The sequence below is a fragment of the Cheilinus undulatus genome, linkage group 13, assembly GCF_018320785.1.
Source record: "Cheilinus undulatus linkage group 13, ASM1832078v1, whole genome shotgun sequence".
NCBI lineage: Eukaryota > Metazoa > Chordata > Actinopteri > Labriformes > Labridae > Cheilinus > Cheilinus undulatus.
Genome location: NC_054877.1, coordinates 38255458 through 38271849, shown reverse-complemented (window position 1 = coordinate 38271849; position 16392 = coordinate 38255458). Strand labels below are relative to the sequence as shown.

Below are 16392 nucleotides of genomic sequence, written 5' to 3'. Positions count from 1 at the left end.
GAAACTTTCTGAGGCTGGCTGTGGAGACGAGCAAGATATTAAGCAGGTCAGGATGGAGGACGTAAAACATAGAGGATGCTTAATCTTTTGAGTGTATTCCAACAAGTAATCCCTGAGTAGATTTCCAAATTAAAGCTTTGGATACGTTATGATGGCACACACAGTCACACAAACACACACACAGACACAAGTGGACATGCATGCACACACATTTTCACATGATATTTTCAGCCTGGATGGTTAACAAGTTTGTGGTAAATGATTTGCTCAAAGGACCAGGCTGTTTTCTCATCGCGCCTACTACTGAGTTCAGGCGGATGCTTATCCCCTCACATCTTAAAGCCACTGTGCATCAAGGATTATGACTTTCAACGCTCGTCCTTAACCGTTCTGTGGTGGGTATAGAACCCTCCGCCTCAGCCAGACACTCTGCTATGTTTCACAGATGTTTCACTGATGTTTAGCTTTTTAAAAATGTGGAGGATTGATGTTAGACTCTGTAAGAGGGAGGAAAACCATACCTGTAGAATGCAACAGACACTATATGAGGAAAGTAGGTTATTACATATTTGCAGTTAAACAAATATTATGAGAACAAAATAATTGCTTTGGTAATAAAGCATTTTATTTGGCAATACCATATCATTTTCTTTAGGACCTGGATTTTTTTGTTCTTTAATTTCATATGATTGTTTTATAGACTTTAATGATTTAATGTCTTTTGAAGTCCTCTTCAGTATTTCCTGTTTGATTACATAACAGACACACAAAACTGACATTATTGCATAAAGACAACTACATAGAAATAATTTTTGTGCTTTTTTTGTGCTTTTGTGCACAATTTGTGCTTAGATTTCATGTTAGCTACTTTCAGACTTTTATAGTGAGATTTGTTTTACTGTCGCCTTCCAAGACTTCATTAATACTTTTCAGTCCATGTACAGCAGTGGTTCCCTCCATACATGGGATCCAGGCACCTCCAGGATCTCAGGGGGGACACAGGACCCTGTCTGCTCTGATGTTGTCAAAATTATATCTATGAATATTTCATCCTAGGGCCAGCCTAGGATGAAAAAAAAAATTAAATCTGTTGATCTTTGAGCAAAAAAAAGTCACATTTTTTTTAGAGAAACAGTGAAATATTTGAGATTACACAGTTGTGTATTTACAAGAACACAAACTCAGAATTTCAGTGCCTTAAAAGTTGGAAATTAATGAGAAAGTGAGAAATTTCCAAGTTTAAAAACTTTTGACATTAGAAACTGAAATATTTCAAGGTTTTAAAATCATAAATTTAGAACAGTGCAAGGTGAAAAACTTACAACAAACCAAACTGAAAACACTGTTTGGATTTACAACTTTGGATTTACAACTTCAAATTTATAATCTCAAAAAAAAAGTTTTCATTCATTTACAATTCCGACTTTTAAAGTGAAAAATGTTCCCCATTTAGAGAGACTGATGTCCCTGAAGTGGTGACCCAAGTTGAAATCTGACTATGGTTTCCTTTTTGTGTGTGACACCCCCCACCCCCCACCCACACACACACACACACACACACACCCCCACCCACACACACACACACACAATTTTTGACTCTATCCACTGTCCAATGTATTAGGGGTGCAGATGGCCAAGTGGTTAGGTCACGCCCTGTGTACAAGGGGGCAGGATTCAAGTCTAACCTATGGCCTTTTTCCCGTATGCCCCCCCTCCACTGTCTCATTCCTGTCTGACTCTGTCCACTGTCCTCCTCCTTTCTCTAAAATAAAGGCATTTAATGCCCAAAAATATATCTTTTAAACAAAATAATTTATTGGATCTTTCTGCCTAAAACCTAAAGAAAAATCTCTTTAAAAGTTTGAACAGAGTAGCTCATTAAGTATCCATCTTTTTGCTATCCATTTTAAAAACAGGGAGAAGCAAACCTAAAATAAATTGGTTTCTTTAACGTTTTAAAAGGCAGCAAACTAATATTCAAACCACAAACAGATTACATTATGTGCCTGAAAAAGTATAAACTATAGAAGTATTAAAACCTCTTCAGGATAAAAAGTGACTTTAAAGGGATAAAATGATACTTTTTTTTTACTTTGTAAAGAGCACTCTGCTTAATGGAATTGCCTTTAGAGACACTAGTTAACTGTAGGAAGGCTTTTGTTTTATTAATGAGTAAAAGGAAAATTGTTTGCATAAAGCACTGGTCTTACTACCTTTGGGGTCTTCTCTGTACTCACAGTATCATTAGAGCTTGATGATCGTATGTGGATGTGTCAGGAGGCTGATAAGGTCCCACAGAGATCACATGTGCTGGAGCAGCTTTCCTTGAGGAGCTTAAACTCTGGATGAATCCATACAGGAGCAGGTCTCCAGGGCAGTTTCTATAGAAACCTCAGGGACATTATCCTAGCAGGTGGCATGTTTTTATAGTTGCATGTTATTGTGAGAGAGATCTCACACTCAGTGATAACATTAGCCTTCAGTGTGATGATTAACAACCACTAGCTGTAGATTGTTGTAACTTGCAACATAAAAAAGCTTGAATATTACCTAGAAGTTGATTCCGTGATTAGTTCTTGTAAAAAGCATTTGGACCAGTCATTCAGTTTTTCCAAAAATTACTAAAAGAGCACCAGCTTCCCCTGCAGGTTCTCTGCGTCAATATTTTGTCACACTGAATAGAAGGATGTAAACAGGTTGGTGTCTGGTCGAGCAGTGCAGCAGAGAGAAGGACCAGTCCGATGGTAAGATATGGCTGGCCTCACGCAGCCTCGTCTGTCCTCGTGCTGGATATTACTGAGCATTCCTGCTCAGCTGGCCACTCGCTGAGATCTGCAGCTGTTCTCACAGCAGCGTTCGGCTACCCAGCTGTTTCCCAGCCATTACGAAATTATTCTGCTCTTTGATTGACATGGCAGCCCAGCTTGTTCTCAGCTGCTCGACTTAAATATTTGCTGTAATGCCACTGTGCTGACAATGAAGATAAGAGATGGAGGCATGGAGCTGAAAAATTTGTATTTTATGTTATTTATTTCATTTGCTCTGCAGTTTGAAATCCATCTGGCTCAGCATAATCCCTTTTGCTGCAGTGCTTTTTAGTGCTCCTGCAGGGAACGAATTTCAAGTGCCCTCTTCAGTTGAAATAATGGTGTTGATAGCAGTGTACGTACTTACTCACTGATCCTCCTCTCTTCACGGTGGAGTCAAAGGCCACAGGGCTACATGTAGATACTGGGAATGTTTTTAACTTGAGTAAACCCACATGCACGCTACCACAGCCATATCTGCCCCAGCTGCCTTTGAATTAACCATGCACAGTCTTTGTTTATCGGTGTTGTCCCATATTCATCTCTCCTCTGTCTTTTTACTGTGTGTGCATTACAGGAAGTGTCCTGATGGATTTGACTGCCTAAAAGTAGGGAGGAACCCAAACTATGGCTACACCAGTTTTGATACCTTTGGCTGGGCTTTCCTGGCCCTCTTCAGACTCATGACACAAGACTACTGGGAGAAACTATTTCACCAGGTGACTCTTTTGATACTTATTTTTAATCTACTTCCTCTGTTTGATGATTTACTCTGTCCCTTACATAAAAAAATATTGTATTTAAATGTTATTAAGCAATAGTAAACCATAGCTCTCACACCTTGCCCCTCCAACTTTCATTACAAGTTAATTCAGAAAACAGTGTAGATTCTAATTCACTACTTTGTCTCTCACAGTACCTTTAACGTAAGATACAGCCAGCAAGCTAAGTTTGTTATATTTGTGCAAGCTTGTGATTTGTGCACCCTATAGGTGCCTTAAGTTGGCATAAACCTGATCATAATTTCGTTTGATAACAAAGTCCAGCCACTAAGAGGTGAGATGTGACATTAGAGGAGATGTGAAGCTTTTTCTGCCCAGCAACAGCAGACATAGAAAATTCTGATACAAAAAGCTGTTGTCTTTATATGCAAATATAAACCAATTTAAGCAGTTTTAAGTGGGGTTACTTTCACATTTTATTTATTTCATTGATTATAAAATCATTGAATAAGATTATTATTTATGACTTTTATTGCTTTCTAAAATACTCAGGCACTCCTTGAGGGCCAGGAGGGCTCTGACAGTTCCTATTATAAGTGATTCACTTACATGAAGAAAAATGCAGTTATATTACTAAGCCAAATGTCAAACACAGTGGTTTGTTTGCCATTGGGGTTTTATTTCCTAACATGTAATTACGTGGTCATTTAGATATGATATTGGCAATACAGTGACTCATTACTTTGGCAAAAAGTCGTCCTTTAATGCTGTTTGGGGCTTTGTGTGTTGCATTTAACAGAAAGAAAGCAAATGTACATATACAGTAACGTCTACACCTATGTCTACTGCATTTTTTCTGAATTTATTCAGAATTTTCTTCAACCCATCAGGGACAGTCACAGTCTCACTCACAGCTAAGACCAAGTCACCATTTAACCTACTCAGCATCTTTTTAGTGGTGGTAGGAAGCCGGAAAACCCAAAGATGCATGCACATGAATAAGAACATGAAAACTCTGCACAGAAAGGCCTTCACTGGGATCCTTTTTACTGTAAGGCAACAGCACTAACCCCTGCGCCACCACGCAGCCCTTGATAATGATAATGATGATAATAATAGTAATGATAAATTAAGTAGTTGGAGTCAGGTGGATCCACAACAGCAGGCCGCCTGTCCAGCCCAAGGATCTAGACAAATCTATGCTGCATGTGGGCTGGGAAGAACCCACAGACATGGTGACAGAACTAGTAATATGCCGTGATATGATATCCAGCAGTCTAAACCTATGCGAAGCATGTAAAGTCCTTGTTTGAAGGCTCCATGACATCAGATCTAGTTGGCCAGGGGTCGCCTTGGCCCCCCTCAAAATCTTGTCTATGATTTGCAAGTTTGGACTTATGTTAAACTATTAGAATTACATTGCAACAGAATGCAAGTAGCTTTCTTTGAATTTACACATACATTTCCTTTTGTTTGCAAAATGTGTTATTGAAAACACATCTTAAGTCCTTAAAAAATTAAGTTGAGGGAAATGTATGTATTGGCCACTCTGCTAATAAAAAAGATACAGAGATCTGGCTGCTAGCTGTTTTAGAGCAAGGTGAGCCAATGAAATTGTATTCATGCAGCACATTTCAGCAACCAGCTAATTAAAAATGCTTTTCATATTATATTAAAACATAATGACAGTGGCAGAGATGAAGATGTTATTAAAACAGTCAGTAAACCCCGAAAGTTAAATTAAAAAACATGAACAGAAAGGCAGAAAGAAGGAATACTCAGTTATGAACCCATTATTAGTATAATATTTATTAACAAATATATTGAAATTATGTTTTGTATGTTATATGGCAGCTGTAAATAGGTGCCTTCAGCCTTGACTCAAAAAAAGAAACTTCTATTTAAACAAAATGCAAGAGCATTTTACAATGTTGTAGTCCTAATTAATCTAATTAGTCCTTTTACTCCTAATTTCATGACAGAATACATAAAGAAACAACACCAGCATTGAACTAGATTTGAACATTTCCTAGGCTTAACTATACTATCTATACTACTAACTAAAAACAAACAGGTTGTGGACTGTAACTTTAGTAGTTATTTCTTTTTACAAAGAGTACATATCATCTGACTCTTTGAGGTTATTTCAGTGTAACTTTAAAAAGTGAATAAGGCACTTTGAGAATTGATGAACATGTTATTTTTTTTACCATGAATTTACTAATTTTCTGTGTCTGTTGCTTGCTCTTTTGGATTGCTTTGTGTCCAAAAAATGAAAGAAAAATCTGAACTTTTTTTGTACTGACTTGATTTCTGCTCTCTCAGACTCTGCGCTCTGCAGGGAAGACCTACATGGTTTTCTTTGTGCTGGTGATCTTCTTGGGCTCGTTCTACCTGGTCAACCTCATCCTTGCTGTTGTGGCCATGGCATATGAGGAGCAGAATCAGGCGACCATCGCTGAGGCCTGGCAGAAGGAGAGGGAGTTTCAGCTGGCTATGGAACACCTTCGTAGAGAGCAAAGAGTAAGAGAAATTTACACATTCAGCAAAGATTTGCATGTTATAAGTTTAGTTTAAACGCATAATAATACAATATTGCTTTCTTTTTTTGTGTGTGAAGTTGGCAGCAAAAAGAGCACAAGCACAAGAGACGGACTCAGTGTTGTCTCCAGAGATGTCTCCATTCTGCCTGAAAGCAGCAGGAAGCATGCGACGGGGCAGCAGTAGAAGAAGAAGATCGCACAGGACGCTGTCAGAGGAAACGGGAGAAGAAGCAGCTGATGAGAAGTTTGACCCCTTGGATGAGCCAATGGTAATTCACAATCTGAGGCTCTCATATTAAACATATTTGTCAAAATTTAATTTGATACTTGTAAAAATCAAATGATATTGATATCTGTTTAATACCAATAATAAAAACGAAGTCCCAGGCTCCGTATTTTTGATATTTTTTTAAATTTCTGTTATCAGAAATTGTTGAAAAACTCCCAGAGTTTCCCAAAAACAGTAGTAGGCCTGTCAAACAATCAGTTTTTAAAATTGTGATAAATTGCTGTGTTTGATGTGTGTAATCGCAATTAATCATTCTTGTATAGCATGTTTAAAGTTTCATTATTTTGCATTTCAAATCAAATATGTTTTAGATCCAAAATTTGAAGCAGTTTCCCCCAAAGTTTTGATTTATGAATTAAATTAAAGCAAAGAGATGCATTTTATGTTGTTGACTTTTTAAACAAGTGCTGCCCTGCTACACCAGTGTGGTCTGCAACTATGACTTTGAGGTCGATTACAGATTCAAAATGCTTATTTTGACAAGTACAGTATTGAACACTGTGTTCAACAGATTTGCTTGAACACTGTTTTACACAGAGAAATATGCAGCTGGAGGGCATGTACAAAATGACTCACTGATATCCAGTGATCCCTATCAGACAGCGTTTGCACTTTTTTGCAGTTCATATTTAGCTTATATTTCCATGTGAGTAAGCCAGTTAAAGGAGACCTATTTTAGTAATACATACTTTATTACAAAAATATTTTAATGTGAAGTTGAATGCCCAACACTACACCTCAATGGGTACTGCCCATGGTTCTGCCCCCAGCAGCTTTCACAGAGCTGGCCAATCAGAGGAGAGTGGGAACATGGGGTAAGGGAGTCTTAAAGAGACAGCACTGAAAAGCGTTTCAGGCAGAGGCTGGAAAGCAGTGAAAATTAGGATTTTACAAACACAACTGTGAGACAAATTAGGAGTTTTATGTCCTGCAAATCAAGCAGCACAACTCCATAGGTGTCCCAGATTGACATATTGAAAAGGAAAAATTTGTAGAATAGGTCTCCTTTAAGGTTAATGTTTTAGTTAATAGATTTTCTCAAGAAACTGTTGTTTCTTAAACTTAAACTTTATCATTTGTAGTCTTAAGCCTAAGGAAATGTTCTTCTAACACTCCTGTATCATTATTATTGCTTTAAAGCATGGTACCAAAGAAGTATCAGGAATTTTAAAAACATAATCTGTCACATTGTTATTATCTTATTATATATTATATTGTATTATATTAAAAGTTGCAGGAGCTAATATTTCCTCTGTGTCTCTCTAGCCACCGTTGTCTCCCCTGCCTGCCCACCCTCTGCTGGCCACGCTCTCCTCTCACCCCCTCAGCACCCGCAGAGGAAGTCAAATCAGCATATTCAGCTCTTTCCGTGTGCGTAACAACTCAGAGGCTGACTTCGGCGATGATGAGTACAGCATTCACGGGGACGCCTTCAGGAGTCGCGCTAGCTCAACTGCTACACCCTGGAAAAGACGGACAGGCAGTGTACGGAGTCACTGCTCCCAAATCTTCACAACCAATGTGAACATCAACGGCCGGCTCAACATCTCCCTGGACCAGAATGGAGTTACCACAACAGGACTTCATACTCCAAACTACCTACCTGCTTACAGTATGGAGAGGGTCAAGGAGGACATAGTGAGTGAAATAATGTGCTTTTTTACAATGTAGTGCTCTAAAACTCTTAATATGATCACCTGGATTAAAACCTCACTGATTAAAATTTCAATAACTTTTCCCTGTCAAGCAGAAGCCTCTTGGCACTGAGGAAACAGTTCCAAAACCCATCCTAGAGCCTTCCCCAACTGCAGTCGAGCGTCCACCAGTGACTAGGAAAAGAGGGCTGAGTTCAGTCAGCTTTCTTAGTGATGCCATGGATGGTGAGTCCTTGAAATAAAGGAAAATGGTTTTGAAAAATAATAATTTTCCTTTATTTCTTTTTACTAGATGAGAATATTAGTATTACACTTATTCTTGTATGCCAAAAAAATAGAAGTTTTAACAAGAACCTAATTAGGGAAAAAAGTTCAATTTACAACATAGCATAGTTCACATTCAAGGTTCTGAAGAGAGGATTTCTTTGCCTGCACACAGTGCCAGGCTAGCTGGTTTTCCCATTCTGAATCCTTGTTGTAAATTGAGCTAAGCTAACTGTCTTCTGGATTTAACTTTAATTTACCATAAAGACACAAGAGTGATCATTTTTGCATCTTTCTCAGACAGCAAGCACCAAATACATTTCCCAAAAATGAATAAAAGCAATGACTTGTACATTAAGTGCACTGGTGTTTGAAGTAAAGAGAGAACAGGTCTACGAATTAAGGGTGAATTGAACATAAACCTCGAGATGAGTTGTTTACTTTGTTGTGTTTCCGCAGAGCTGCAAGAGTCAAGACAGAAGTGTCATCCCTGCTGGTTAGCTTTTGCTAAGAAGTACATGATTTGGGACTGCTCCCCTTGGTGGCTGAAGATAAAGGAGTGGGTGAAGTTCATGGTGATGGATCCTTTCCTGGACCTAGGAATCACCATTTGCATTGTGCTGAACACTCTCTTCATGGCACTGGAACACTACCCCATGACTGAAGAGTTCAACACCATGCTCTCAGTGGGCAATCTGGTAAGGGAGCTCTGATGAAGAATAGGAAGGGAGAGGAGGTTTCCAATCATTGACATAATTTATTTTAAGTGTTGCTGATGAACAGCAGAGAGGACAGAAGGCATCAGTAGCCAATTTCTTCTTTACACTATTGAAGCTTGCTGTTGTGCCATTCTAATGGCATCATCTATGCCTTTTTGACCTTTAGGCGGCTTTTCTTGAAAGCCTGAAACTTGGGTGACTTTCTGGGGTATTAAAGGATTAAATCCACACCAACGTCAATATTTAATGTCTTTTTTTACCATTTTTGATTTTATTTTCTGCCACTAGCCACAATTTTGTATCCCACAGTGCTTTGTTACGGGCTGTGACAACCAATGGCAGGCTGTTCTGTTGTTGCATCATACTTTGTCAAATTTTTTCAAACTTTGCATGTGTTTAGACTTACATAGATCCTAATAGAGATGACCTGTGTAGCTCATAATAGAAAGAAAGAAAAACAGGGAGCTTGCGATATGGCCCGCTATGTCTCTGCAGACAGGAACTACTTTGAATAATGGCACCAACAAAGCCAATTCTAAGAAGTGCAAGGACTTTTTTGTCAATAAATGAATATGTTGAGGATGTATTTTCAGAGATAGATTTTTTTTTCACTTTTTGGTCCCCAAGAGATGGGAGAACAAGTTTGTGCAAAAAATCGTAGTCATTATGGTTCACTCTGTGTCATACGTAAAAAACCTTTGAATTTTAATTTCAGTTTAGTTTTTCCTTTTGTCTAGTTCCATAACTTTTTGAAAATGTGACATTTCTGCAGCACACATGTTCTTTAAGCCTCAGTTGTCCTGACGAAAAGGAGGTTTAGAGCTTAACTGTGCACCAAAGGATTGATGTTTTACAAGCTTTTCAAGACAATAAGTCCAGACGAGACAAAACGGTTAAAAATAGCCTAGGGTTCAGAGGGTTAAGGTGTCTTCTTATATAAAAATATACTTCAAACCAGATAAATGAATGAATGACTTGTCCAAGTTGCTTGTGTTCTAAGTACAGTTTATTTGCAATTTGCCTTAAATTCTGGGGACAACCTTAGACTTCAGTTGTACTTTCTAGGGACTTGAACCATGTTCTTTGAGACAAATAGTTAGTCGGCATAATTACAGGGGTTTTTTTTATATTATTTTGGAAGGGCATTGTGACATGCTCTTGATCATTTCTATTGAATAACTTGTATATTTGTGGCTTACACTTGCTAACGGTACAGCTATCCACTCAGTTAAAGCTCTACTTTAAGCAAACTAAGAACCTGTGTCATAAGAACCTGTAAATACATCATTGGTATATTGTTCCTTAGCAAAGTTTTTTTAGATAACCTGTTAGCAAAATATTGTCAGAGCATTACTGGCATTCATGTTGTTGTGCTTGAGCTCACCTTATTGAATTTCAGTCCTACTTTACTCCGCTTTGGTTCTGGTTTCCATCTAACAACTTTAGCCAGTAATACCTTGCAATAAGTATCTTCACCAAACATTCAGGCACATAATTTATCTACTTTTTGATGCATAGCATAGGCATATAGTAGGTTTATATGTGCTTTCCTTGCTGTGTCCTTGCCAGCTGCTGGGTGCAATGAAATTCAACTTTTCAACCTCTTGTTTTTCTATGCCACTGTCTTTTTCAGGTGTTCACAGGTATCTTTACAGCAGAGATGGTGCTGAAGCTGATTGCTATGGACCCTTACTATTACTTCCAACAGGGCTGGAATATCTTTGATGGTGTTATTGTTTGCCTCAGTCTGATGGAGTTGGGTCTCTCTAATGTGGAGGGGCTGTCTGTCCTGAGGTCCTTCAGACTGGTATGAGAAATATTAATCTTTTGTTCTTGTTTTCAAATGCTCCATTTCAACGTTTTTCATTGTTTTGCCTTTGTATACCTGTTCAAAATGCAACGTATCAAAGCTGATTGATTGACTTGGATGAAGGAGTAAAAATGTAAATTTAGATCAGTTATTACTGTAATAGCTCATTTAGAACTCTCAAGCATGTTATACTACAACAGACTCATACATACAGTTTTATGTGAAGGAGCAGCATCATTTGACTGTTTTACCTTGTTCTTTTCCTCAGCTGCGAGTTTTCAAGCTGGCTAAATCCTGGCCGACTCTGAACACCCTCATCAAGATCATCGGGAATTCTGTGGGCGCTTTGGGAAACCTGACGCTGGTGCTGGCCATCATCGTCTTCATCTTTGCTGTGGTGGGCATGCAGCTATTTGGAAAGAACTACCAGGACTATGTTTGTAAGATCTCCTTTGACTGCCAGCTGCCTCGCTGGCACATGAAGGACTTCTTCCACTCGTTCCTCATCGTGTTCAGGGTGCTGTGCGGCGAGTGGATTGAAACCATGTGGGATTGTATGGAAGTGGCCGGGCAGCCTCTTTGTATCCTGGTGTTCATGTTGGTCATGGTCATTGGGAACTTGGTGGTGAGTACTTTTGTAATTTTTCTATATATTTTTAAACTTCTTTATTCAAAATCCTGAGGACCAAACAAAGATTTATTTGCAATTGAATTTGAATTATAGAGCTACTAAATATCTGAGGCTGAATACAGTGTATTCTGCAAATATCTTCATTGATGTACTAACATTTCTAAATACACATTTTTTGGACACTGTTTCCCTGGTTTGCCTTTTACATCATTACAGTAAACACAGTCATGCACTCTATCCTTTAACCCCGACAGCAATTTGGACCAGTTGTAAGTGATTCAAAAAAGAATAAGTAAAGCAGGTTAAAGAGTTCTAGTAGTTACACCATTATAAAACAAGAGTATAGGTGAACAACCTTTGTTTTGCTCTGGACACAGCAGGCTTATATTTGGTGGTTTTCCTGTAATGGTAAAGGACACGTGAACCAAACCATTCACATACGGCTCCAGGCTCAGAGCTGGACGCATTTTACACTCAGGTTTAATGAAAGGAGAAAGAGAACTAAGCTTTCTCATCATATCTGTTATAACATTTTTAGCAGCAAAGATTAAAAAAAAACTTGTCTTGACAGAGTTCAACTGAAGAAAATTGCCTACCATCATAGCTTTTTACAAGCAACAAAATCAAGCACTAAATACATATAGACATTTTCAGATTTAAAAGAGATGTATATCTGAATGTCATCTGCATAATAATGATGGGAGAAATTGTAAAAAGGCCTTTAAAGATGCCCAAAGGGCAGCAGATGAAAAGAAAGCAACAGGAGCCCAGGACAGAACCGTCACAGACACCACAAGACAGGGTTTCAACAGATGGCACATATTCACCGGCAGTAGCTGAAAATGTTCTGACAAGACAAGAGCCAATCTAAGACAGTTCCAGAGTCACCTACCCCTTTTCAACCAGTACTATGTTCTCTACAATGTCAAATCATGCACGATTTCCAATTAGATCAACACTTACTAGCTGTTGTTTTAGATAGAATAAAAGTTAAGATAGACATTTGATCTGGTCAGCTTGTTTGTTTTTGCAGGCAATAAAAGAGGATATATAATTGTAGGATGCCAAGAATTTATGTAATGCATGTATTTGTAGCTATGTGAGATTCAATATGGTAAATCTGCCTACATACAGTGGTTATACTTTGTTGATAAACCATTCATTGATATTTTGGACTGCAGCTTACAGATTTGGTTTCTCAAATTTTTAATTCTGTTGATTGAGAAAATTAATATGAAAGGATGGATGCACATTACATCAAGTTGAGTCTGGGGCTTTCTCTCTGTTTGTTGCCAACTGTATGTACAATTTTGTTTGGCAATGAAGGCTCTGATCAAAACATGCTATCTGAGTTAGCCAAGTAGAATATTTTGACCTTCCAGGGAGTGCATTACAAGAAACATAGATAGGCACATTTATTGCAATGCATGTCAAGCAAAATTAAACTTAGCTTAGCAAAATTCAACTGCTTTGCAGCATAAAAGTAAACAGGAGGGTGCAACAGAAGCTTTCAGCTGGAAAGGAGGAGGGAGGAGAGCTGGAGGTGAAGCTTACTTGGCAGCAGCACAGTGTGATCAGCAGGCAGCGATCAGTGAGAAGGATGTCATATTTAAATAGAGCACCTTGTAGAGAGAATACACTGTTATTGTTTGCAGACAATAACTGAATCAGCTGATTGGGTGTATGACTTCAGAGTCCTACATAAACTAACACTAAGCTTCAGGTGCTGCATCATCCTCTCATTCTAACATTTTTTAATCCCTTACATAGCCTCCATGGACTGCACAGCCGTTGTGCAATAAATAAAACAGATGAATGCTTCTACAGCGGTCCAGGGGTTAGCTTCCCCATGTATTAGGCTGTATGTGCAACCCAGGTTCAAGTCTAATCTGTAGCTCCTTTTCACATCATTTCATAAGCTACTCATAAGAGATGAAAATACAAAAATAAACATTGCAAAATTGAACAAAGATAAAAGCTATATCTTTCTAAGAGGAAGAGGGCAAATTATGAATAGGGTTTGATTTTTTTTAAATGCAGTTCTCTGCTGACCAAGGAGGACCTGTGTTTTCACCTGTGCCCTGTCACTGTCCATTTCTGGAGTCATTTTTCTGCTTTTTATCAGTTTGTTGATCCCCTTGTACATGCATATGAAGTACTCTCTTAAAAGCTCATCATTCATTAACTGGCTTATTAACTCTGTCTACACAGTGTTTTATAGTTTCACAGTTAAAACTAGTCACTGTGGGTTCAAGTTTCAGTTGAAATTGTCAGTGGAATCGGTTGGCTTTAAAGCAGACAGCCATGGATAAGCTTTGGAGGTCAGAAAATATCTGAATCAGAGCAAAAAGGATGGCTTTTTTTGTTTTCTTTATTGGATTTGTTGGCAATAACATAAACACAGGTTAATGCCAACCTTATCCTTTAACAGTATATGAAAACAGGAAGACTGCCTCGAAAGAAATCCAATTGCATGTCAATGCAACCAACTGTATCTGCTTTCAAATCCAAATGATGATGTCACGAGTAATCAGGGATTATGTTGCACCAATGAGTGAGGACTGGTGATTCCATATTATCAGGACGAGACATCCTTGAACAGTCACTGGTGGCTCGTCATCGTACTGTTTCTGAAAGATCAGAAATCTAAGTAGGCTTTGTTTATGTATTTTTAACTCAGTGCTCCTCTACACCGAGAATGTGTTTCTGCCACAGCATCATGCTAACAGTCGTTTAGATTAGCATTAGCAGACTTCAAAACAGATCATGTCTGGACAACATATAAGCCATCTGTTGTCTCTACTAAGTATGTATTATCTACACATGCTATTGTACAAACTGTAACCATATCACAGACACGCAATGTGTGAGGGCAGCTTTACTGCAGCATCATGTCCACCACAGCTGAGTGTTTGATCCACTGCTAATGAACTAAGCCTTATGGGTAAAAATGTGACCTAAAGGCTGTACAAAGGATCAGCTGAGGCCGCTGGTCATTTCCTGAGGTCATTTTCTGAGGTGTAAAGTTTCACACAGAATTAGAAATTAACAAAACATCACTGCTCACAAAGTATTAATCTTCCATGCTCTCTAATGCTGTGCCATAAAGTGTACTGTATGTACATTAATTCATTGGCACATATGGTGATTTACAGCCCAGCTGTGTGTCCTGTAATCTAACGTTAATGAGGACAGATAAAAAAAAATCCCGGAAGTATAGACAGCCAGCTGCCAGAATTTATTCATGTTCAGTGTGCTTTTTCTTTGAATGTGGTGCCATTTTAGTGCAGATTCTTGAAATTTATGTAATCACTTGTTGTTTCTGTTGAGAGAGTAGTCTTTCTCATTTATTATTATCATGTTTTTTCACCCTAATCCATTTGTTTTCATTTTGTTGTTGCTTAGACTTGACTTATGAACTTATCCTCAAGTATTATGCAAGTCGAGAGAAGAATCAAGAGTGTATTTCTGGCTTTTCTGTATCATTCTTGGCTCATTTCAGAATATAGTTTCTAACTGAAGTATAAAGGTTAGCTATAACAACAATTAATTCAGCTGTTCTGTATAAGCATATATTTTTTAAACCTTGCCATAGACTTTAAGAATTTAGTAAGACAGTTTTTGACAGGCTGATTGCAGGTTCAGATCTCAATCCTATTGCTGTTTGGTACTTTTCTTTCCCAATTCTCTCCCCATATATATGCTGTCTCACTTCAGCTGTCCTGGGCAGAAGCACACAGAATAGTTTTTAAACAAGACTAGGTTAAAACCTGATGTCTGGGCAACTATCTGGGATACCTGTTGAAATGCCTGACTGAATTCTTTTGCGGCTGTGTAATTGTGCTGCCCCTTATGTCTGTGGGTTGAGAATTGATGGACACTAAAGTTTAAATCATAAAGCCCTGTAGGCAGGAAACAGCAAACCTGACACTCCAGATTAGCTCATATATCCATTGCATGAAAATATTTGACATTCATCTGGGAAAGCTCCCATAGAAACTTTTGGGAAGGGCAGGACTTGATTAATGGCAGAGCTTTATCTAAAATTGACACCAAGGCTGGTTAGGAGACTAGTGGTCGGAATTCCGGCTTATTTCAGAGATCCGGATCATTCACCTCAGTTCAGCTAGTAGAGCCTGCTCTTCCGGCTCTTTCAGCTCGCATATGATTCCTCATTTGGTGAAAGCATGCTATTGGCTTAATATGGATGACTTTTGTGGTCTGTAAATTACACTGCCACCTGTAGGAGGTCCCATTACACTACCGTGATAAGTAGACTCATGATGCAAAGCAGATTCCATTTCTGCCATCAGGCTGATCCATCTTGCAAAACTCCAATCTGAAACAGACTGGACCAATCAGTGTCATTTGAGGAGAATGAGGACATAGTTAGAGGAAGGATTCAGTTGCGCTGTAAGCTGTTAAAAACAGCCAGCATGAGTTTTATCCACCAGTTAGCTCCATCATTCAAAGATGACGACAGCAGCGGCCTGCCAAGATCACGTTACATAACAGTACTGCACATGCCTACTACCCTATTTTGCCATGACTCACTGATTGCCCCATAATGAATGCAACAGACGGAATGTTTGTCCAGTCACCAGATGTTTTTAAATCCTGCCCTTCCCAAACACTTTGTATGGGAGGTTTCACAGATGTATGAGTAATGTATCCCATGCAATGGGTGTATGAAACAGTCCAACTGGCATGTCAGGTTAAAGTAGAGTGGCTAACCACTAAAGTAACTGACACATCAAAATACTAAAAATGACTTGTATCTGTATCTTTATCAGTGTCAGTGTCAGTATCTGGCTGGTCTCATTCATAGATGATCTGTATGTGTCAGTATTGGTATTGGCCAGTCTTGTTTATAGATTATCTGTATCTGAGTGGCAGCACAAACTTGATAGGGGCATCCCTATTAAATACATCCAAAGTTTTGATCTCAAGAC

At 38.5% G+C, this 16392-nt stretch overlaps 1 protein-coding gene across 1 annotated transcript in view; it reads left to right on the top strand.

Moving 5' to 3' along the window:
• The window catches only part of LOC121520234 (sodium channel protein type 4 subunit alpha B-like), a 72346-nt gene that overhangs the window by 30077 nt on the left and 25877 nt on the right, over positions 1-16392 (top strand). The window contains exons 10-17 of the mRNA XM_041803609.1: positions 3385-3526; positions 5855-6052; positions 6150-6341; positions 7628-7999; positions 8109-8241; positions 8740-8978; positions 10633-10806; positions 11078-11434. Of these exons, the coding sequence (XP_041659543.1) occupies positions 3385-3526; positions 5855-6052; positions 6150-6341; positions 7628-7999; positions 8109-8241; positions 8740-8978; positions 10633-10806; positions 11078-11434 (1807 nt within the window). The remainder of the gene's footprint in view (positions 1-3384; positions 3527-5854; positions 6053-6149; positions 6342-7627; positions 8000-8108; positions 8242-8739; positions 8979-10632; positions 10807-11077; positions 11435-16392) is intronic.